This window comes from Apiospora aurea (genome assembly GCF_038362705.1).
Source record: "Apiospora aurea strain CBS 24483 chromosome Unknown utg000006l_segment0_segment0, whole genome shotgun sequence".
Taxonomy (NCBI): domain Eukaryota; kingdom Fungi; phylum Ascomycota; class Sordariomycetes; order Amphisphaeriales; family Apiosporaceae; genus Apiospora; species Apiospora aurea.
The window spans coordinates 5,132,269-5,155,373 of NW_027117393.1; the positions used below are offsets into that span (position 1 = coordinate 5,132,269).

General features: G+C 52.7%; 9 protein-coding genes across 9 annotated transcripts; 6 read left to right on the top strand and 3 right to left on the bottom strand.

Annotated features, from left to right (window-relative positions):
* Positions 1-857: 857 nt before the first annotated feature.
* On the bottom strand, positions 858-3,270 carry PG986_010170 (uncharacterized protein; the record flags this gene model as incomplete). The annotated part of the gene is made up of 4 exons (XM_066846392.1): positions 858-1,446; positions 1,503-1,759; positions 1,801-2,215; positions 2,297-3,270. The coding sequence occupies 4 exons, from the start codon at positions 3,268-3,270 to the stop codon at positions 858-860; spliced, it is 2,235 nt and encodes a 744-aa protein (XP_066698790.1).
* A 2,374-nt stretch (positions 3,271-5,644) lies between these two features.
* Positions 5,645-6,706, bottom strand: PG986_010171 (uncharacterized protein; the record flags this gene model as incomplete). The annotated part of the gene is made up of 2 exons (XM_066846393.1): positions 5,645-6,239; positions 6,330-6,706. 2 exons carry the CDS (start codon positions 6,704-6,706, stop codon positions 5,645-5,647), a joined length of 972 nt encoding a protein of 323 aa, XP_066698791.1.
* A 2,024-nt stretch (positions 6,707-8,730) lies between these two features.
* PG986_010172 (uncharacterized protein) lies at positions 8,731-9,426 on the top strand (the record flags this gene model as incomplete). Its single annotated transcript, XM_066846394.1, has 1 exon — positions 8,731-9,426. One exon carries the CDS (start codon positions 8,731-8,733, stop codon positions 9,424-9,426), a length of 696 nt encoding a protein of 231 aa, XP_066698792.1.
* An 829-nt stretch (positions 9,427-10,255) lies between these two features.
* Positions 10,256-10,879, top strand: PG986_010173 (uncharacterized protein; the record flags this gene model as incomplete). The annotated part of the gene is made up of 1 exon (XM_066846395.1): positions 10,256-10,879. One exon carries the CDS (start codon positions 10,256-10,258, stop codon positions 10,877-10,879), a length of 624 nt encoding a protein of 207 aa, XP_066698793.1.
* Positions 10,880-12,190: 1,311 nt separating this feature from the next.
* PG986_010174 (uncharacterized protein) lies at positions 12,191-12,829 on the top strand (the record flags this gene model as incomplete). The annotated part of the gene is made up of 1 exon (XM_066846396.1): positions 12,191-12,829. One exon carries the CDS (start codon positions 12,191-12,193, stop codon positions 12,827-12,829), a length of 639 nt encoding a protein of 212 aa, XP_066698794.1.
* Positions 12,830-14,528: 1,699 nt separating this feature from the next.
* PG986_010175 (uncharacterized protein) lies at positions 14,529-15,146 on the top strand (the record flags this gene model as incomplete). Its single annotated transcript, XM_066846397.1, has 1 exon — positions 14,529-15,146. One exon carries the CDS (start codon positions 14,529-14,531, stop codon positions 15,144-15,146), a length of 618 nt encoding a protein of 205 aa, XP_066698795.1.
* An 876-nt stretch (positions 15,147-16,022) lies between these two features.
* Positions 16,023-16,925, bottom strand: PG986_010176 (expansin-YoaJ; the record flags this gene model as incomplete). The annotated part of the gene is made up of 1 exon (XM_066846398.1): positions 16,023-16,925. One exon carries the CDS (start codon positions 16,923-16,925, stop codon positions 16,023-16,025), a length of 903 nt encoding a protein of 300 aa, XP_066698796.1.
* Positions 16,926-20,235: 3,310 nt separating this feature from the next.
* Positions 20,236-20,855, top strand: PG986_010177 (uncharacterized protein; the record flags this gene model as incomplete). Its single annotated transcript, XM_066846399.1, has 2 exons — positions 20,236-20,409; positions 20,508-20,855. The coding sequence occupies 2 exons, from the start codon at positions 20,236-20,238 to the stop codon at positions 20,853-20,855; spliced, it is 522 nt and encodes a 173-aa protein (XP_066698797.1).
* Positions 20,856-22,140: 1,285 nt separating this feature from the next.
* PG986_010178 (uncharacterized protein) lies at positions 22,141-22,630 on the top strand (the record flags this gene model as incomplete). The annotated part of the gene is made up of 2 exons (XM_066846400.1): positions 22,141-22,291; positions 22,449-22,630. 2 exons carry the CDS (start codon positions 22,141-22,143, stop codon positions 22,628-22,630), a joined length of 333 nt encoding a protein of 110 aa, XP_066698798.1.
* Between the last annotated feature and the right edge of the window lie 475 nt (positions 22,631-23,105).

Sequence of the window (23,105 nt, forward strand, 5' to 3'; positions counted from 1 at the left end):
GAGCAGTCAAACAACTCGGAATGATACCAATGCTTCTAAGATCGTCTCGTGAGTGCCAACGCAAAGGCTCCCCTTGTGTAACAGCGATCACGTCGAAACTCACGAGGCATACAGACGCACTTCAGACTAATTCATTATAAGAGGTCGGTCATTATCCAGAGGATGTTCAAAGAAAGCTGTTATGAATGCGATGAACTGCTAGAATACCCATATCTGACTGAAACCATTTCTCGGTGATAAAAGCTATGAGTCGGAAAGCAAAAGAACAAAAGAATAAAAATAAAAAATAAAAAGGGGGGGCGAGATTTAGAGAAGATCAGTTCAACGTAGCTCGGTGACGTGTAGCGGTTTACAACGGGATGTAATAAAAGTAACCACAGATAGGAAGCCCAAGAGATGGAATTGAAACCAATCGTAACCTAGATCCTTCATGTGCGCTGCTCCCTACTTATTCGCCGACAACCCGTGAAAGGTCACGCATCCTGCCCAAAACCGACAGGATCCAAGTGTCCATGGGGCGGCGCCTGTTGTATATTGACTCGGGGATGAAGAGGAGATGGAGGGAAATATCCGTCCTTGCGGCGAGGTAAGGCACTGACGTGCGAGGGTCGCGGCTCTGTTCGAGCTAAGCCGGGTGGCGTGCTGGGGTACGAGAGCGACTTCTCAGCTTACGGCGCCCTGCCACCCGAATCAGCACCTCGTGAAAAGAACGACTTTTCCTCCATATTTTGGTGTCTCAACGACGTCATTCCAGGGCTCATGTGTCGGAATATCACGCCTGCCGACGGTCTCGAAGACTTGACCCTCGACCCAGGATTCCCGTTGCCCGGTGGTGTTACTCCTGTGATCGCATGAGGCTAACGCCTGCGGTCCTGGCCTGATAGCATGGATACTCTCCGCGCTTCCGGGCTCTGACTCTCTTCGAGAATCGAGACAGTGTCTTCCGCATCTGACGTTCGCCGGGGCCCCCATGAGGCATGCCCAGAGTACAGGTTGTGGATAGTATTCTCTGTTGCTATTGACGAGATTTGATCGCTTCCCGCTGTTTCGGTATGACTTCCGGCTTCCAGCTTGGCTTCTTCGACGACTTCGCTATTAAGCCTCGGGTATTCGAGGTCGCTGATGTCAAGATCAGACAGTAGGTCCTCGGGGTTTGTTTTCGGAACAGTGTCGGTGCAGCCGCTCCATTTCCCGTACCCAAGCTCGTCCTGCGCGAGACGATGCAGCTGCAGAGCGCCGTTTGTTCTCCATTCCAGGTATTGATATTGCCTATACTTGCCCCTTTTGTGCAGGTAACGCATGATCGGATCCAGAATAAACGACATCAAAATGATCGCCGCCCCCAATACATAAGTGAACAAAAGCCCGAAAAGGCTGAACGAGGCGTATCCCGCATGCCGAATTTTCTGCCCGTCTATTAGCAGCCGGACTATGTTGTCGTCTATTCTTTGATGTGGTACATCTACTGGCGAGGGTGGGATATTGGCATATACTCAACATACCTGGCTTTGGCAGAAATGGTGCTCATCATCGTTGGCGGGGGAGAAACCAAGTGCTGCAGGTTGGCGTCTGCATGAATGTACCCTGATGCTGTATCGACAAAGGCGGCCTGGTGAAAAGCCAAGGACATATTCCACCAATTAGTGACATCAACTTGCCACTGTCTTTCGGAGAGACTAAGTTGAACGCCGGCACTAAGCGACGTCTGAGATGCCAATGCCCTGGCCCCAAAGGTCTGCACAATATCATAGATACCGTACTTCGACAAGCTGCTTATTTTTGCAGCCCAGTCGAGCCTACTTTCTCGTTCAGTACTTGAGGGGGGATTCGTAGTGCTCCTGAGTTATCCACCGTCAGATTGAAAAGGGGCGCGGCACCAGCCGTAGCGTCCAACCAGCCTGCAAGTGGTCCACATCCTCTTGGTATCGTAAGTTCTGGATTGCACCATTGGTACTGCTGCACACAACCTAGCGGAGAGGCGGCCTCGGCGGTGATATAAATATCGCCGGACCCAGCGCCATTTTGGGACCTTAGTGTTCCCATTCGACGTGTTGCCCTATACCAGGCGTCATTCGACTTCTGGGGGAACAAAACCCCGTTGCCGGATAGAAATACAAGCACAATATCCCCATCTGTGGCCTCAATAGTTCGATCGGGAACAAAACTGCCTTCGTCTCGAACCAATGAGCCATTGAACGACTGCGCTAACTGGCCACTATGTATAACACGGTTAGCTTAGCGCTGAAAGAATGCTAGTATTGTGGAAGTATTGTCAAAAACCTGAAGTAAGACATACCTTATTCGATAATTTATCCCTGCGCTCTCCCTTTCCGTCTGCCTGTACTGCGACAATAGCTCGATCACCGAGTATGTGTAGTTAACTGATGCCTGGTTCTGGGCGACTTGACTTCCGTAATGGTAGCTAGTGAAACTCCTGTTTTCGTAAATATGACTGGTTGTGTAACCGTCAGTCCTCAATGGCGCACACGATAGTACCTTCCTCCACAAAAACCTCTGGTCTTGCGGAGCATTGAGACCTAGATGATCATTGCTGTCCAGGTATCCTGTATCCAGACGTATGTTAGTCGCATTGTCGCGACAGACATCTGACGCAAATGGACATGCGGAATTGCCGTCCGAGGTCTCAGTGGGAAGGTTCTGGACAACAAATCTGTTGCAATCAAACATGCTGGTGCCTTGAGTTGCATAGCACTGTTGCACGTAATTAGCCGCATCAGCCAACTTGGTTGACAACCAAGAATTTGACGCAAGCATAGTAGGATAATCGATATTAGCCCATGAAGGAGGCCCATACACGCCACAGTTCTTCCCGTTTATCAAAACCTCATTGCCCATGGCAGAGGTTATCTGGGAGGAATAGCCACCAGCAACTGTGAACCCCACCATGAACAAGATGGAGAAGACAAGCAGGGGCAACAGACGAGCAAGGGCCTTGGCGTGCAGCCGACGCCACGTCCACATGAGAACAAGCAGGGAAAAGGCGCCAGAGTCGGGGCTTGGGGAGTTTCGAAGGATGACTTGTCGCTGGTGATAGATAGCGTGTTGAACGCCTCTCTTCGAACTGTAGGTGTGAAAGACGAAGCAGAGCATCTTCCAGAGCCGGGAGGCCACGAAGGGGATGAAGGTGGCGGTAAATGCAATCAAAATATTACCACTACTCTGAGTCATGGTTAACGTTGCCCCCATGATCGCGGAGCCCCGGGACCAGTTGGTCCAGACACCCAGGTAAACCTGACCGTCCGTATCCATTCTGCCTAAGCAGCTAGAAACAAGCCTCAGCTGCCAGCTGGATAGAGGGGCATATGGAGTAAAGGTAATATGCGAGGAGAGACTGTTCGGGTCAAGTGAAAAGACTATGAGGGCGAAGTGGATTTGACATTTGTGTGATTGTCAACTGAGACGGCACCTTCTTGAGAGGAAGAATATAATATAGCTAGTTGCCACCAAAGCACCGCTGAACCTAATTTATCAAACAAAAGAGGGTTGAGCAGGCTGGCTGGTTGGACTTCGACATGCCACCATCATCCGAAGACGAAAAAGAAGATGCGGTTTTGTGTAACACGCCATAAATGCGAAGGTGTCGAAGCTGAAACACCTTGGGGTCCAATTGCATCGGGCTACAGCGTTAGAACAAGGCTGCGCCAAAAATACCGACCAATATACAGCTGCTTTAGATGCTTGCTCCTGCATGGTAGTACGGACCCCATTTGCACAGCCAAGGCATATTTTTGTATTTTGCTAAAAATAAGACAACAATCAATCCGCCCTACATGACCCAAGCTAACCAATTATATCAATATTCCATGTCGACTTTTACACCGAATCCATGGCACCTGCATTCCCCGATCTGAAGCGTTGCGGTTCTTCTTCTATAGACTGCGTCATGCGAAGCAAAGGCGTGCATGGAAAGGGCCCCAACTCCCACGTGTGGCCAGCTGGATCGCGAAAATAGCACAACTCTATATCGTGGTCAGCCCATAGCAGGTGGGTGTCCTACCAGCCCGGACAGCCTTGGAACTGCTTGCTTATTCAACGCACCGGGTTGAGCATATATCAGAGAACAGAGGTCCGGCCTTTATCCCCACTGCAGACGCGAACGGCGCTTTGAACGCGACTCTGAGGGGTCGCTCGCTTCTTGCCCCGGGCCAGACAACACGGCTAGCCTGGGCTATTGTTACTACAGGGCTCCAGAGCCCATACCCTCTACCAATAGCAAGCTACGGCAGAGGGCAAGTCTCCCTCCGATGAGGAGCAGATCAAGTGAGAAAGCAAGGATTAAAGATGATTGCGTTAACAAGACTCCTACCTCTAGATCTCGTAAGTTCATTTGGGCTCAGCGGAGACGGGATGGACAGACGACTCATGTAATCCATAAAGATATAAGAACCATGAGACTGATGCTAATTTTCTTTTCAGTTGCTCCTGAATTAATGAATTCATAACATGCCTCTAAAACCAGGTCAACTCAAGTTCATTTTGGGTGTTGGTCTGAATTCCCCCTTACATCTAGCCAGTCCCGGAGGTCGATAAACATGAGATATATCACATGTCCACACCACATGCAATCAAATATAAGTATCTTAGAGCACTAGGAGGCATAGGTTGTGTGTGAATAGATAGATATATTGTCTATCTAGCCCCAGGCGTAAGACAGGAGGTGTAGGGTGTATATATACGTGTGCGTGTGTATCGGAACTTCGATAATAAGTCACGTACCTAGGTAATCACCCCACCGGACCAATCAAAGTTCAGTACACATGATATCTCGCCCAGAACTCCTCCATAAGCCCAACCGTCCTGGGAGCGCCGACATAGGCACTCCTAGGTCCAAGGCCCAAGCGCAGCTGGCAGGGTCTTCCAGGTCAACAACCCAAATAGTCCATACCAATGTAAGAGCGACGCGGCCACATACCACATCATAGTACGCCCCGCCGAACGCGGCCAACTCGCCCGCCAGTACGAGACAATAGACCTGCGCCGCCGCCATGACGTAGCAAGTCGGCTTCATCCCATGACGCCGCCTTTCAGGCCATAGAGGTATTCCTGGTGGGCTTAGATGGTGTCCAAGATGACACATAAGAGGATCCTGGCAACGTACATACAGGCAGCGGACTGTGCCAGCGGCGACTCGACGATCTTGACTACGCGGTCGGGAAGAGGCAGCGACTGGTACAACAGCGGCGCCAACGGACCTTCTGCTCAAACGTATGCCGCCTGACGTCCGGAGTCCGCGTTTTGCTAACCTCCTCGAATGCCCTGAGGGGACCCAAGATCTCGCAGCGCCCGACTGACTGGCCGGAAGCGTCTTGTGAGGTCCTTGTCTGGGTGGCCATATGCTGTTTCCCCTGTAAAGCCAGAGATACGGTACACGACGTCGCAAACAGTGCAAGGAGGATCCGCGCGGCCCAACAGGCTACCTCATCACCGTGACCGCTCCCCGTCGACATATATAATCCAGTTTGCTGGATGGATCTGACCTGTGGTTACACACAAGGATGGCTCATCCAAATCTACCTCGTTAGACACTCCCCGTGATAACGTAGAAAGCCATGTTTGGCAAGTCAGAGCCAGGTGTAGCTAACATCCGACAATGGAACTGGTCTAGACTACCTAGGTCTGAAATTCATCTATCCAAAACCACTGCCCGCGCGCCGGCCTCTCCCCCGTCCAGAGCTTGATACCCCGACTCGCCGCCGCTGCGCGACACCTGCGGCGGGACGACGGCCTCGTCGGGCCAGCGGCACCCGTGGTGCGCCGTCTCCAGGTATTGCGCCGCGCTGTAGATCTCGTGGATCTCGGGATGGTGGCGGGCGTGCCCGTATCCGCCATGAGAATGCGGGAGGCTGTACAGGGAAAGAAGCTGCGCCCGGCTATAGTTCCGCAGCTGCTCGACGTCCTCGGGCGGCCAGGCGGCCGGGAGAAGAGCGCTGCGGGCGGATCTCTGCATGCCGCAGACGAACTGCAGCCGCCAAAAAGCGCGGGTCGCGCGCTGCTCCTCGACCCACGAGGGGGGGCCGGCGTCTCGCACGACGACGGGCTGACCTGGGACTTGGTCTAAACCCTCGGCGTTGTTCTGGACTGTCCCCGCGCGGCGACCCTTCCAGAAGGCCTTCTTGCCTATAGCAGGGCGGGATGGGCAGATTGATTCTAACCTGGCTAGATATGACTTCAGACACTCTAAGGAGGGCCAGTTGAGTCTCCGATACGTCGCTATCAGACTGCGGACCACGTTTGGGGGTGTGTCTTTGGATAGGGTCTCTGGCATTTAGTATCCGAGAGTTGACCTGCCCCGACGGGTGGTTTCCCACCAGAACGGATCGACGACGTTTTGGCGGAATTCCGTCAGGCTGTTGATGGGGAACCTGGATGAGCGGATAGCTGCCATCATGTAGAACATGACCCGGACGTAGGCGCAAGTGACGCCGGATTCTATCGGGTGGGGACCATGGTGAACATCGTCGGTCCGCCACGGGTGTCTGTGGTAGCTCAAGAGGATATTGTAGTCGCAGGCGAGTATGGCTTCCGCAACCTCGACGGCGTACTCGTCGAAGATGCGGTGTGTAGTCGGCGAGGCATGAAGGACGCTGTCAAGGGATGTTAGGTCTGGCAGGCCGGAGAGGACCTTCAGGAGTAGCTCGGTCGGAAGGGATTCGAACAGGCAGCCCCTGCTCTGTGAGCGTTCCATGTGTGTCTTGACTGGCGGTTATAGCCAAAGGCTCAGGGGCGTAATGAGTTGGCTTTTAGCTCTGTTAAGAACCGACGTTTTGAACGAAACCATGCTGTTGTGGCTTATGCGGGGTAGTCAGGCAACCACTGCGGATTGCCCCCGCTCCAGGGCCACTTTGGCCTTGCCGAGTACAGCGTGGTTTTGATTGGCATAGGAATACGGCAAGGTGATGTACATCGACAGTGTAACCGAGTGCGTAGCATTATTTACTGGAATTCAAGAAACTAGAAGGTTGGCTGAAGGCGACGGCGGGGTTGTTCGGCTTGTGCTGGTCTCTGCCTTCGCCCTCTTGCTTGAAAATGACATACGAATCGGTATCATCATCAGAACAGTCGATCCCCGACATCCAGTCCACAATGTCGGGGTACTGAGTGTAACTGCTGAAGTTGGGCATTATGATCGCTTTGCAGGATCTTGATGATGACTTAGGATAAAGAAGGATGAAAATGTGAGAGAAAGAGTGTCTTCATATCTAAAATAGGTTCTGGAGATTAGAAGTGAGGGTTTTCTTCCTATATAGCAGTCGTGTTGAATGGATGTGGCGTGATAACGATGAGTTGCGATGAGTTGCGATGAGGTGACAGAGGAGGGGAGAGCAGGAAAGGACCCGGGGGAAGAGGTGCTTTTGTAGGTCTCTAGAGGTGATTGCAATTAGTAAGGCCGAGCCCGACAGATTTGAGCAGTGCTTCAACCATTGATTTCATTTCATGTGTCGAAACTGATGGTCAATTAGAACAATCAGTCTGTATAGGTCGATCAAAAGTGGGACTTAAACTCAATTGGGAGTTGTATAGGGTGACCATAAAAGTGGGACTCACCCAGCGGACGACAAGCCGAAAAGAAACAAATTGAGCATGCCGTTCTTTTTTCTGATTGGTCGTTAATTGCCACTTCTACTGATCTAGCTGGAGCTCCTACATTTAATTTACTGATCTGGGGAGTCGACACTCGCTGGTTACTGGACAGTGGTTGGTAGGTACCACGGAAGCCCGTAGGTAAGCTCCCTGCGGACCTAAGCCGCGAGAACAACCTACTCTAGAGGCTCAGAGCCTACGTCTGATGCTCAATTACCAGCTTTATCATCCCAATCAAGCCTGGCTACTGAGCCTGGACGACGACCAGCCTCCGTGGCCGACATGATATGGTGACGGACGAAACTCTTAGTGAGCGATGCTGCTACCCATTATCTATTGACGGCATGCCTGTTTATGTAAAACAAATCTCGTCTACGTAGAAATTGCAGGCCTGCCTTCGAGCTCCTGTGAAGTGCATAGTGGGACATGAACCCGAGAGCCTTGCTCTGACTTTGTGATCTGGTACTAGGACCGCAGACGCTGCTTGCCTCCCAAGTGCAGCGTGCCCCAATCAGTTTGAGCTTCCATTCAATAGCAAGGCTGATCTGGGAGCGGTAAACTTGCGGCGTGTGATGGAAAGACGATTTCTCATTGGTTGACGTAGTAAACTGAAATCAGCCAGACAATCAGTGAACCGAATCAGTAACCACCCCCACGGGAACAATCACTTTTCAGTCCCTAAGCCAGGCCTGCGCAGCAGCATATACAACAGCTTCTGGAATAGCTCCTGCAGTGGCAATCAAGATCCCTAGACCCGCTTTTACTGATCCTGTACTGATCCTGCCTCTCTGGAAAGGTATAAATCTATGCCTTCCCCCAGCGTCTTTCCGGTTTCTCTCCCTCTTCCTTTCATCATCACAACCTGTGAACGCATATAAATACGCACACATCTTCAGACAAACTTTCATCTTCACCCAAACCCAGACCAACCATCGTCTGCACACATCTCAAGACCAACCATCATTCTCTCCATTGTCACCTTTCCATCTTGTCACCCTCCACTTTGTTGCTAAGCATCATCAACACACCCACCGCAACCTGAACGCGACCTAGTCCAACCTTCATCCACCAGAATCCTACTGCCAACAACTTCTTACCTCGTCACACTCACCACTTCGCTTCATCACCATGTCTTGCAACTTCTTCCTTACAGCTGCTCTTCCTCCATACCAGCAAGAGGCCGCCAACGTCGACACATTCGACCGCCTCAGCATCAAGCAAGAGCATGTGAAGCAAGAGAACAACATCAAGCAAGAGGACCTGCAAACAGAGTCACACCAGGCTCGACAGGCTCCTCGCCACCGCGACGTCAAACAAGAGGACTTGAAAACAGAGCCCGATCAGCAGGCTCGACAAGCTCCTCCTCGTCCGCGCAAGGCACACTACACCGGCTACGACTGGGATTCCGCGGTCCTCGACGCCAACAAGAAGGCTCGCGATGAAGGCATCGTCAAGCTCCCGGCCTCGCGGGTCGGACGCGTCATGCAAGATGGAAAGCTCACCAAGCTCTACGACACCCACCACTACGGCACCCGAGACTTCATTGCCTATGATGGCTACGACGTCCTCGCTAGTGTGCAAGATTCAGAATTGATCGACATTGTCCTCACTGAGCTCGCAGCTCTCCACATCGGTCAGAAGGCCGGAAGCGACCACCCCGACGAGATCGAGCTCGTTGTCAAGTCGGAGATCATGAAGGATGAGGAGGGAACCTTCGAGGGGTGGGCCATTCTGATCCAACCTGAGGTCACGCCTGGCAAGAAGCGCAAGTCGACCAGCGCGAAGAAGGAGACAAAGATGGTGAAGAGACGCACTGAGAACTAAAGATCGCATTACTCGAGACCATCACTACCTCGCCTGCTGCAGCTACCACCATTTGCTGCATTCTGGGACACGATTTGAGGAGGAGGGGAGGAAGGAGTTGTAGGATCTTTGTAGGATACAGGGGACGGAAAAGAGGATAATGATACCCAGCATTGATTTTGATTGATTACGAGCAGGGCGGCTCATGATGATGGATGAATTACACGATAAATCGCTTGGACATGATGAAAGCACAGTCTTCTATAGCAAGCGAGAAACATCTAGGGATATATACAGTCTGTATTCCAGCACACCCTACACTTATTTTCTTCTTCTTTAATTTTGCACCTCGTGTAACTGTCTCAAGCATAACTTGGAGGATATTAACGAGAAGAAGAGGTGAGTAACGTGTCTAAACTGGTAAGTCTCGGTACTTGGATCGAGGTCTGCCACCGTTCCCCAGTATACACAGGGCATGACAATCACGACCCCCGTTTATTAATCGGCTTAGGATATATGTGCGCTGATAAGAAGAGTAATTACAATAATCCAACAATAAGTAAACAATTCTTTTTATTTTAGCACAAAACCTGCTTTCAGAACACAGGCCTACGCCTACGTGTCCGCACCCTCTGCAGATCTGCTTGCGGGTTTTCATTCTCAAATTTCACGTCACTACCCACTGCCGCCGTTTCCCACAACGAAGAACCATATTCGAGGTTTCATTGCTACGCAGAACCAAAAACCCGTAGTAGATCACCTCTGCCCATCATCAGGTTTCATTAAGATAAACCTTACCTCATTTACCGGCATCGAAGACAAACGCCGCACCACTTCCCGACCCGACAAGATGTCGAACCCGCAGGTCAAGCCAGAAGCTCCCTCCAATCAGCAGTCTGGAGACATAATCAAGAGTGAGGACTACGGCCAACAGGATCGATCTTTGGACACTATTGCCCAGCTCACTGGCAGCCAGTCCACTGGAGAGGCTGGTTGTGTCGCGATAAGCATCCAAGAACAGGACGGACAGGGACACAACCTACCCCACCGCGCCACCAAACATGTCGGCTTCGACTACGAGACGCCCATCGCGGCCATCATGAGCGAAGCGCGCAGTCTCGGCATCGTGGCGCTCCGCACCGACGAAATCGGCCGCGTGATGGTGGATGGCAGGCTGGTTGGCATTCACCATGTCTTTTTCAGCCACGAGGGCAACTGCCTTCTGTTCAACCGCCAGCAGGACTTCGTCGTATTCGATGGGTTCGAGGTGCTGGCACGTATCAATGACTACGGTATGAAAAGAGTCATCTTCAAAATGGCTCTTCACCACATTGCCCAACTGGTCGACTGTGCTCACCCTCATGACTTGGTTCTCGACATCAACAGCCCAAGTCTTAAGTACACATGCACCGAGATGAGAGGGGGCGGGTGGGCTTTGCGTTATTTCACTGTGTTCGATCGACTCGGCACATAAGGAGTGCAAGGGCGCAGCCTCTGACTGATTGGCGCGTGGTCGAATTGGTACGATTGATACAGCATGGGCTCAGCTCCTCTGCTAAGTAAGCACTATGTCCAACGCCGAAGCTGGTTGAGCCACTGACTGACATGCCTGTAGGTTCAACACGACATACCCTACACTTTCAGAGGCAGCTGATATGGGATAATTTACTGGTTGGTAAGGCATTTCTGGTAGCTGAGCAGTCTAAGTTGATATTAATGCTAGCAAATTCACGACACAGGATGGTAATGTCAATGTTCTCCGTAACTAGCTGGTACTTCAGCATTGCTTCTTGACCAAGACGCCCTCGTTCTTCGTCTCTCGGAGCACACCCACTGGGGTGTAAGTCCATTGCTACATGGCTAGATGGGAGCCTTTCTGTAGAGTTTGAGATCAAGTTAGGGTGGACTAATAAAGCTGCTGTTGCTTGCGACCATCACACACCATCTGCTTCGTTTCCTATCATCCGTGCCTGGCGTGATCTTGCCCTCCGTAGTACCCCATCTCAACAGTTTCCATACCACCTGCCTTGCTTTTGTAGGTATGCCGCCAACAGGCCAGTTGCTGAAGTGAGCTGCCCTGCCCCGCCCCACTTCAGGTCTCCGAGGTCTTGATTGTGTTCAACGCCTGGGAGGTAAAGCAGTAGGCAGGTTACTCGCCCCACCCTCAACGACAACCACAATCACTCAGCACGACAATCAGCCAGGACAATCACTCTCACTTTGCAAACAACCCTCGCCTCTGATTCTAAATCAAATCAGTAAACCAAATCAGTAATTCCTGCCGAAGCACAGGCCCCCAGTTACTGATTGTACGGCCTCTGGAAAGGTTTAAAGGGACCCTCCTCCCCCCGACTCCTGCTCGGACTTTTCCTCCCCTCATCATCATTACCACAATCACTTCTGGTTCTGAACACATATAAAAACACCCACTCCATCAAGAAACCTACTTCTTTCCTCCTGCCATCCTTCTTCTCTTGTCATCTCTCTTTCCATCCGTCAAAACATTACATTGACGAATGACTTCATCACTTTCACCTTGTCTACCACATCAGACACGCATCGCCGACTAAACACGCCAGCGCCCTTTCCAGAACATCAGTACCTAAATTGAGATCTCCCACCGACTCATCAGAAAACACCACCCTCTCCATCGGTTCCACCTGTCTGCATCATCAGACACGTGCCGCCAGTCCCACAATCGCATTCTTCACGGGAAAGCTGCCCTTTCATCCCACCTCTATAATCACCTCATCAAACAACAAACACCACCGTCTTCCTTGTTAAGATGCCTCGCAACGGTTCCACCCGGACCTCTGGTCTCTCGACGAACCAGGCCCCCGTCGCCATCAAGCGAGAGGATTCCGACAGTTACCGCCCTGTCCGTACCATCAAGCAGGAAGCAGATGAAGAGAAGAAGCCACTCCGTGACATGGACTCGCAAGCCAGCAACTCCAACAATGTCGTCGTCAAGCAGGAGGAACCCCAGAACACCAAGAAGCACGCCCATCTTCACACCCGCACGCCCGCCCGCTTCCACTGGGAGGAGGCCACCATTGCCGCCAAGGACAAGGTCCGCGAGTTGGACATTGTGGAGCTCCAGCCCAACCAGGTCGGCCGCATCATGGAAGCCGGTAAGCTCACCGGCATTTACCACACCGACTGGGTCCGGACTGTCGAGAGCTTCATCATCTACGACGGGCTCGATGTGCTGGCGCGGGTCCAAGACCTCGATATGGAGAACGCCGTCTACGAAATCGCCGCTCTCTACATCGGCCGCAAGCTCAAGTGGTCGCACCCTCACGATCACGACCTCGATGTCTCCAGCGTTCCGATGACGGGTGAACATGCGGGTAGCTACGCAGTCAAGATGTCTCCCATGATGGATGAACCTCCCAAGAAGCAGCGAAAGGCTCGCAAGAACTAGGCTCTCATGCCTCAAACCTCACAAACAAACAACACTAGATGATGAGACCAAGGCGCTCTTGGCTCGATGAATCTATCATACCACTGCTGTACAATACGAGATGCATTACGAATTATACACCAATCAAGAGGGACATGTTCCTGCTGTCACGAACATTACGACCGAACATGCATTGCTTCTACGACATACCAACTCCAGCGATTTGGACTTGGCATCCCCTAACCATCGACTCGGCACAGAAAGGAGAGACGGTTCTCTTACCAACCCGTCGCCAAACGACTCATGGAGGATTCGGTCTGGGGCGAAGAGGACTTGTAGGAGTAGACGGAAGGGCACAGAATGGATAGATCATTGCTGGACATTGGCTATCAGTGCGCTGGACGGAGTGTAGGATACTGGAGCTATGGAGCAAACTGAGATGAATCTGGATACATAGACAAGTTTGCGGCAATGTGCCAACGCCAATAATACACTAGTAAACACCCATCACGTTAATACATCTTCTGTGTTTTCAGTGATTCCCATTAATGTGCATAAGATGACCAACAATAATGAGCCAGGCAAGTATCCTTATCTTGGTGTCTGCTCGGAAGACAGGGAATCTCATTGCTGACTCATATGGACCAGACTGGAGATTCTGCCGATCTGGCCCACGATCCTAGAATAAATACATACGACTTATGGTAACCAACAATTCTACTCGAAAAATTGGTGTCCCTACCGACTAGCTCGGAATGGGCAATCCCTTTCGCCTGCCAAACAGCCGGGGCTCGCTTGATGAAGAATCATCTTGGCATTCAGGGAGGAGAGGAGGACCGTTTGGATCAATGCTAGGAGTTGGAGGAGCAGGATAACGATAATGTGTACGATACGATAGCCAGCAAGAAAAGGGCTGGACATGATGCAGATTAATGATGCCTAGCAGTTCCCTGAGATGGATCTGGGGATACAGAGGAACTTGCTGTAGCCCAGTAGAAATGATACACATACACACATACTAGATTTCTTATTACCGTATGCTTGTGACCTTGCTTAGGTAGGTAGGTGGTTATGCCATCGGCTCCTAAAAGCCGTAGCCTGCCTGATTGCATCTTTTGCTTGTCTCGTTATCAGAGCTGCTTACTGATCTTGTGATTGTTTCTGCACTTAATGCGTGAGGTCCCGTAGAAGCCCATTAGTGGCCAAGTACCAGGTACCAGGAATCAGTTACTGATCCTAGGTACTACCTGAGCAACCAGCTACTGATTCTAGGGAGGAACCAATTAAATTATTGATCCCAGGTACGAATTAATCAGTTACTGATCCCGAGCACGAGTAATCAGTTACTGATTGTGCGGTCAGTGGTTGATTGTGAGGCCTCTGAAAAGGTTTAAAGGGACCCTTCTCCCCCCACCCACAACCTGGAATTTTTCTTTTTCCCTCCTCATCATCTTCCATCACCAACTTCAGGTCTGGAACCTTATAGACACACCCATCATCCTTCACCAGTATCTTCTATTCTATTCTTCGTGTCATCTTCTCTTCTCTCATAAAACACACATCAACAGATATCGTTGGCATCCTCACCGCCGTCTGCAATAACATCGTACCACGGATCAGCTGCGACTACTCAAGTCATCGCCGCCACCAAAGCACCCTACTCCCCATTAATCTTCACCAAAAAAGAAAACTCACATCACACATCACCTTCATCATCACAATGTCTAGTGGAAAGTACCACCAGTCTGCCACCCTTTCGCAGGTCAAGCGCGAAAAGTCCGATCGTAAGATCAAGCGTGAGGACATGGATCGCGACATCAAGCAAGAGATGACCGACAGCCCCTACCGAAGCATCGTCAAGGATGAAGACGATGACGAGAAGAAGCCTCTTGCAGAGAACCAACCCATCAAGAAGCGCGCGCGCGCCCACCAGCCCAATTCTCGCCACGAGTACAGCTGGGCCGCAGAGACGTCGGATGCCAAGGCGAAATCACGAATCCTCGGCATCATTGAGATCCCCACGGATCAAGTTGGCCGCGTGATGGAGGGTGGCAAGCTCACTGGTGCCTACCACCTCAACTACTCACATCCCATCAAGACCTTCGTGGTCTACGATGGCCTCGAGGTTCTCGCTCGTGTCCAGGATTTCGAGATGGAGACGGCCGTCTACCAGCTGGCGGCTCTTTACTTCGGCGCAAAGCTCGGATGGTCTCATCCCGACGAGCAGGATCTTGATGTCAGCAGCATCCCCATGAAGGGCGAGGGCGCATTCGTCGTCAAGGTCTCGCTCATGGCCAAGGAGGAGCCGAAGAAGCGCAAGGGACCTTCCCGCCGCTAAAGGATGCGACAACAAGATAACAACTTAATGCAATAACGACCTCACGACACTTGTACGAGACATTGTACTATACGATATGAATACCAAGATCAAGTAAAGAGACTCGATCCTGCTGCCATGAAGATTCCGACCACATCACTGAACACGCCCGACCGACCAACCTGTCGCTAATTGCTTCAGGCCAAGCACGCTATAGAACAGTTAAGGTGGAATAGGTGCGGAATAGGTGCGGAATGGTTAGGTTTTGGCTGGACAATCAAGACGAAAATGTGCACAATGGCCACGAATGAGCTTGGCAAAGACCTAGGATAGATACCAGATACCCTTTGGCAGTAGCTTGATATGGATGAACAAAGAATTGGCACAAAACTGTTCTGTCTACTATTTCCGTGATTCGCGTAGCTCCAAAATGCTCTCGTTAGACGGCTCCCATGACTTGGCCGCAAACCGTCTTTAGAGCCTGTACATAGCCCGTAAGCAACCAAACCACACTGCTAGTAACACGGAGACAATTGACAATCACAACTGCTGTTTTGTCTTGGGCCCGTGTCACAGGGTTGCTGCTGGCACACAAGACCGAATTCCCGAAACGAGTTTTCTTTTGCGATCCACAGGCCCAGGTGGAAGTAGACACCAGCATATTTCAACTACTTCACCTACGGCTAGGAACAGATTACGAGGGAGTATTTAGCTCAATTGAAAGAAGGCGAAATCATACAACTCCGCTTGGGCAATTCTCTGCGTGGTTACATGATCTTCAACATGAGCTTCACTTTATACGCCTGTGTCTTCTGTCAAGTGATAAATATATACATCGAAAGATACTTGTCAAAGCAAGACGACAGATGCCAGAAACCGCCCAAGAGAAACTTCCGCTTAGAAGTTCGAGCCCGCCTTGATCTGCGAGTCGGACGCGACGCCCACATTCTCGACCGTGACGGTCTTGCCGGACGCGCTCGTAACCCGCACGGTCTGCTTCTCGGCGCCGAACCCGCTCGAGTTCTCGAAGAAGTTGTAGGGCTGGCGCGTGGTGCCCTTCCAGGTCTTGCCGCCGTCGGTGCTGACCTCGAGCTTGGCCACGGCCTCGTTGGCGTTGACGACCTGCATCGAGAACCAGTGGCTCGAGGTGCCGGACTTGTTGTGCAGCACGAGCGGGGAGGCGATGCCGCACGGGACCTCGGTCCAGGACGTGGTCATGGGGTCCGAGGAGGAGGGCGACAGGGCCTTCCAGGCGTTCTCGAAGAGGTCGAGGTGGCCGGGCTCGCACTCGGGGCATTGGTCGACGACCTTGTGCGACGTATCAGCTATGCGCGTGAACACGAGACGTGGGTGTGCAAGTGAGACGGGAGGACTTACCATGACCTTGATGGTCTTGCCCTTGGCGGTGACCTCGAGGCAGGAACCGCACTTGGCGCCGTTGTTCCAAGCGGAGCCGGAGAAGGCGGTGCCGTAGATGCCCGAGGGCAGGGTGTAGGTGGAGAAGGAGCACGTGCCGCCCTGGAGGTTGCCGCCGTAGAAGGTGGAGGTGCCGGTGGTGCCGCCGGCGGCCGAGGTCTGCTTGGTCTCAGCAGCCGGGGAGGCGACGGCCTTCTGCTGCTGCTGCTGGCCTTGGCTGCCGCCGGCGACGGCAGCGGGAGCAGCGGGAGAAGACGCGGGTGCGGCGACGGCAGCGGGGGCAGCAACGGCAGCAGGTGCGGGCGTACCGTGGTGGCGGGCGACGCAGGCGGCGGAGGCGACCGATCCCGCGAGGGGCAGGAGCTGGAGGGCGTTGATCTGCATGGTTGCGGTATGGGGGATGCGGGTAGCAAGTGCTAATGGTGGCGTTGCTTGATAACGAATGGCGATGTTGCGAACTGTAAATGGCACAAGAACGAATGAGTGACTGAGCGGCTGCTTGACTTCAGGAATCAATGTCGAAGAGATGCGCAGCCGGGCTCGTGGTATTTAAGTTGGTCTGCCGCCCATGGCGGAACAGTTGCCCCCTTCTGCTCCCTGCAGTTATGATGCTATCACCTTTTAATTAGTATACTTGAAACACACGCAGTAAACCGGGGTTGGTATTGGGCTGCCCCTGTGCGGCGCCAGCCAGCTAGCTGCGCGAGGCCGTTGGAATCGGGTCTGGGCCTGTTGGGCTAATTCAACTAAAGTGAGCACTAAGGCGGGAACCCCTGCCCAAGATCGTGAATTTGCCCTGTTGGCCGTCCACCCCAGGCCAAAGAATGCGAAAGAAGATGAGCCTGGCCGCCAGGAACCCGCGCGGGTGCCACTTGGTGGGTGGGACTGGTGGCCGCTAACGACTGTAACTTGATGCGAACGGGCCATTTCCGTTCGATGTCGTGAGTTTCCACCACCATCACAAACGCCGAATAGGCACACTGTGAGTTCCCCGCGGACTGCACACACAAGACGATGGCGATGTTCACAACTTACCGTCCCTCAAGAAGTTTCGCATTGAACGCAGCTAGATTGCCCTCGCGGATAGCCACATATCCATCCAGCTGCTCACGTCGTACGAACGTGGCGCTTGTCTTGCGGTGGTTTTCTTCCCACCAACCATGACGCAACAGCTCTGCGCATGGCGTTTTTAGCGGTTACAGCCTCTCGGAGGGTCGAGGACCGAAAAGGCGGCGTGTACTTGTACTTATTCAGCGTGGAAGTCTATGTGATGTAAGTACATGCAAGTAGGGAACAAGATCGGACGATGCTTGGTGGCTTGATTGGGCTGTGCGTGCAGTAGCCAGATCGAGAAACTGGTTCTTGATTGGAGTAGGCGTCGTCGGTGCGGGCCGCGATGCTCGCCAAAACCGTCCGGCCAAGATCAGACGTCCAAGCGACGACCTAAATTGAACTTCACACATCATCCATTCCGCAGTCTCTCTTGGGCATGTTGAGATGCATCACCAATTTGCAGGCCGATTGCTATGTCGGTTGTTCCCCGGACCCAGGGTAACGGGACTGTGCGATTCCGCTGGGTTTTGCGTTACATCCCGCCTGATTGACCCGATTGACATGTCCAAAAGCAGAAAGTCCGGGTCCCATCCCGGTTTTTGGGCCGCCGGACGACCCCTGCTAGATTGCCTTTGCGGCCTGGAGAAAGTGGTCAATTCATCTATTAATATCTCGACACGAGTCACGGTTCTTGTTCACTTAGAAGTAAAGCTGCTTATATTCGAATAAATTGCCGGTCGGCGAAAATGGAGCTCAGACGACGCGGCCCAGATCTACTACCCTGCACTTGTGGCGCGTCACATTACTCTCGCAGTCTCTGGCTTATGGATATGCTGCTTCCAGGGCTGTTCGTGATTGTGGCGGAAACGCTTAATCCTCCGCCAAAGAGCTGCTACTGGAGCTTGACCTGTCATGAAGCTGGAAAGACCGGCTCATTTTCTGATGGCAGTCGCATCAACAGCAATGACGAGGGTGACACGGCGGCTTCTTGCCCTTGAGACTCGGTTCAACAGATATGATCAGCGGTCCCGACCCCTCTGGCATGGGCATCGGAGAGCGCAAAGGGATCCCCTCTAGCACGTTACTTTTCTCAGGCGCTATACCCAGTGCCGAAGCGGCGGCGTACAGCTTGTACTTGTCTTGGAGCGGTTTCGGAAATCTCCTGTTCTGCTGGCCTGCGCTGGTATGAGTCGAGAGGCAGCAATGAAAAATAAAAAAAAAAAAATGAAAAATGAAAAAGTTTTAGCCGGCCAGGTGGAACGTGTCCTGTGTGTCGCGTGTTATTTGTATTTTGTGCAGCCATTGGGAGAAAACCCATTTTCATGTCACTTTCTCCAGAGGCGGAGAGTGCGGTAGCGCAGCGACTCCCAGTCTGGGTTTGCAGTTGGAGGCTGGATACGTCCGCGTGGTCGCTCTAGGATGTCCAAGCGCATGCTGATGTTCTCGAGCGTCGATTCTTTAGATGGCTATGCGTCCCTGAAGCCTTGAATCCACGCCAGCTGCTGGAAAGAGATGTGGTCGATCATCTTGACTGCAAGTCGGTACTGCAACTGAAAGGTCAATAGCAGATATGCCTGGGAAGGTCGAGATTTAGGTATTAGAGCCTCTGCTTCGGCCAGTAGAGTAGCATAATGTCGTCCCGGTCCGCGGGGTCTAGCAGCCATCAGGTCGACCGTGGCTCGTTGTTCTGCGTAAAGAATATGGCAATGAAGCCTCGTTGGATAAGTACTCTGGTCCGAATATTAGCTGCGTTCTCCTGCTCTTTCTTTTCTTAATTCCCTCCCGCGCTGAGATTGGGGGACGGGACCGGAATACGGGAGATCCTTTGCAGACTCATAGCCGTGCCTATCCTACGGGGCAGCGCTAGTTCGCCTCCTCTCCAGCCTTCCCATGTAGGCCAATGCCTCCTACATAGGCATGAGGCCATCACTCGATTCCTTCTGAATCAGCGATCTGAGTAATGCTCGGCCCTGTTGGCGGGAATCGAACAAATGAGCGGTGCTGCAGCTGTGACGGTGGATTCAACTGTGGATGAGTAAGGACCAGGTAGTTGAAGCCTTTCTATGCACCCTCTTGCTTTTGAGTCTGCAAGTCTCTTGGGGACCAGACTCGGAGCGGAATAGACGCGTTGTGACGCCTTCCGCAACGTGTGGGCTCTCATGGTCGCCGAACGGAGCACACACTAGGCTAGCCTGTTTCCACTTGCCGGGGTGCCAAGATAGTAAGCACCTCACTATACCGGGCCGCATCTCCACTATAGCCCACCAATTCTGCCTGACGGCCGTCATGCATCTAATTTTAGACGTTCATCCGGCTGTCGGTTAAGCTGAGATGCTGAGGCCACTCCACATCCCTTGCCGATTCTTCATCGGGCCGTCTGTGAACGGAAGAGGCATTCATGAGCACGTACAGTAAGTGCACCGTAGCGACAGGAATAGTAAGGAGATCAGACCGAAGGACCGGTGTCATATCGCCAGTATCGCAACTCCAAGATGCGGCTATAAAGCGCGGCCTCCCTTCTCTTGTAAGATCAGACATTCTACTCAGCACATCTCGAACAGCAAGCTTCCTGCACTCATCCAGCTTCCAAGCACATTGCAATACTTCCACAAAAGCACAAGATCCTCAACTTCCTTCAAAAATGTTCGGCTCCTTCTCCGCATTCGCCACCTTGGCCGCGCTCTTCGCCTCCCAGACTCTCGCGGCGCCTACCACAAACGAGACTGCCCAGATCCTCCCACGCGGCGGCGGCTACCCTGCCTCCAACCCACCGGGTGTGTTCTGCTACAACAGATGGGAGAAGGTCACCAATGACGTACGTGAAACGCAGGAGCCCCCCCTCCCCCCTTCTCTCCCCTTCTCTCAGCATGTCCCCTCGAACCGCGAAGGCTAACTCTCTCTCACCCTGCACAGCCCGTGGTGCAGTACTGGTACGTGACGGCGCAGGACATGGGCCACGCCATCAAGGCGAACCGGCTGTGGAACCACCTGAACCTCAACGGCTGCGCGCCGACGGAGCACGTGCAGCACCTCAAGCCCGAGATCAACGGCGCCGTCTACACCTTCCACACCAGCGAGGCCTGCACCGCCGCCCGCGTCAGCCACGCCATCCGCTCCGCCTCGAGCCCGCCCAAGGACATCGCCTGCAAGTTCACCCAGAAGAACAACGGCATCAGCCCCGGCGGGGCCGCCGGCGCCGCCAGCGGGGGCGCCAACAGCGCCGTGCTGGGAATCCTGAGAGGGCTCGGCGGTCTCATCTAAGGAGGCTAAGCGCGCCTAGATTTTCTGTCGTTGGGTTAACGGCAGATAACAACAGTATGGCATCGGCAGGGAGGGCGGTGCATGAATCACGAAGCTCGAAAGGCAGCTTTTTATGGCTTACTCATGTCGGTGGATGGGGTTCATGATGCAAAAGAACAGGCACACTCGTTATTATTCACTTCTCTAGATCCTGTTAGGATTCGACTTGGATGCCGATCAAACATAAATAAGGCATAGGCAACAAAATTTTATTTAACAAACTTCACTTGTCTTCTTACAGCGCAATATACGTGCGATAGTAGTATGAGACCCCTATGCGACACGAAGACATTAGTCGGAGTGGCGTTCCTGCTGATGTCGGAGCGTATGGTTGGGCTGAAGGCAGTAAGTTAGGTGTAAGGAGCCTGTCTATGCCGGCCAGCGTACCTAAGCAATAACTGAATAGGAGAACGTGGCTCTTGTCTCTGAAAGCTCGCCGCAGATGGCCTCATCCATGTTTGCCACTTGAACTCGGCCATCTTGCAGGCGATCCAGAGACGGCGTTGGAAATTATTCATTGATCCGGCTGGGTCCATGATGATGGACGGCTTGCGGCTCACTACGCTGTTTCTTCGAAGAAGAATTTCTTCAAGATTTACGATTGACGACATGTCGTCTGCTTCATGTGCACTGCCTGTTCCTGATCGATCCATTCATTGCATCGCCAGCGCTGTTATTGTCACTGCTCCTAGGCAAGAAACTCACCATAACTAGCTGGGGGAGCAGGGCCATGCAATACGGGCATGGGGGGAGTTGCGATTACAGCAATTCGGCCGAACTATACAGGGCCGACGTTACCTTGTTGTCGCATTCTTACCAAGAACTGGTGTCGCGGCAGCAGCCCCTGGCAGCGGCTTTTATAGAGAGGAAAGAGGGGTAGGTCCCGATACCCGCATCAACAGGTTACTGACAGGTGATCTTGACAATCTTGGCGGTCGATTTTATCCACTGCAATATCCGCCGGCGTCCAATACGCGCAGTCGTATAGCCCGGGCTTCTCGCCAGATTCCGTGCTCTCCGCTCTCCGTCCTACACTGCATGACACGGTATCGCCAGCCCGCCAAGTCTCCACCGATTCATTCGAAAGCCGGTGCTGCCTATAAAGCATGCCGGATTCCTCCGCCATCTCCGGCATTCCTGGTGTGTTACCACATCATCACTACCACGACTTCTATTAAATTCCGTGCACTTCAAGCCCCTTGACGAATTCCCAGCCCTTTCCTCGACTGGGCTCGAATAGCCCAACATGCAGTTCACCTTCCACGCCATCTTCGCCGTCTCGGCCATGGTCTCGCTCGCCGCGGCCCAGGGCAATGGGCTGTGCAACCTACGGGGAGAGTACGACACCTGCTCCGGCGAGTTCTCCAAGGCGTGCGAGAACATCAGCGGGACCGGCAGTAAATGGTGGACCTGCTGCCTGCTCAGCGTTACTTGCTCGTCGGACAGCCAGTAAGTAGTAGCGTATCGCTTCGCTTTTCCTTGCTCGTTGCTAATGGCGCAATAGTCTCTATTTCGCAATTGGATGTCAATACAACCGCGCTCACTAAACTACAGGCCTCCGTGATGCCATGGTGGCAAGAAGGCGAAAGAAGATCGCGGCCAGCCTTTCCTTGACGACTTCCCCCAAAGCCAATGCTCAAGTCGAAACGGGCGGCTGTCTAGACCAGATTGCAAGTGCCCGGCATGGACCTCGGCATGGACCTCCTGTGGCGGCAGCTAGTGGATGCGTGCGCTAACAGCCAGGCACTACAGGGAGCTCCCGGCGCTTCTTGGCCGCTAACTGGAACACCTTAATGCCCAGCTGCCAATTCCCGAAACACCACAGTTGCAATGCGTCCTGGTTGGCCAGCGACTTTGCCTGCGTTATCTGACGAAAGGCTTGTTTTATTGTATGCTGACTACAACAAAGTCTCATTCCTAACCTCGATTCGGCAACCCGACAAGCTTTCAGGGGCAGATCCTCAGCTGTCAAATGAGCTGGCCCAAGCGCGAATTGCTCCAAATCGACCCCAATCCAACTCCTGATGCATGCTGGCCACCGAAAAAAAGGAAATGCCTCATATATTTCCCTTTGGTTACACCTTATTCAAGCTGATCGCCCGCGCATTTGCATTCCATTACGTGAAATTTACCTGAAGGTTTCCTCGCCCCGGGGCGCCTTTCACCTTACAAAAAAGCAGCACTGGCCCGTCTGCCTGCAATTATTTGTCG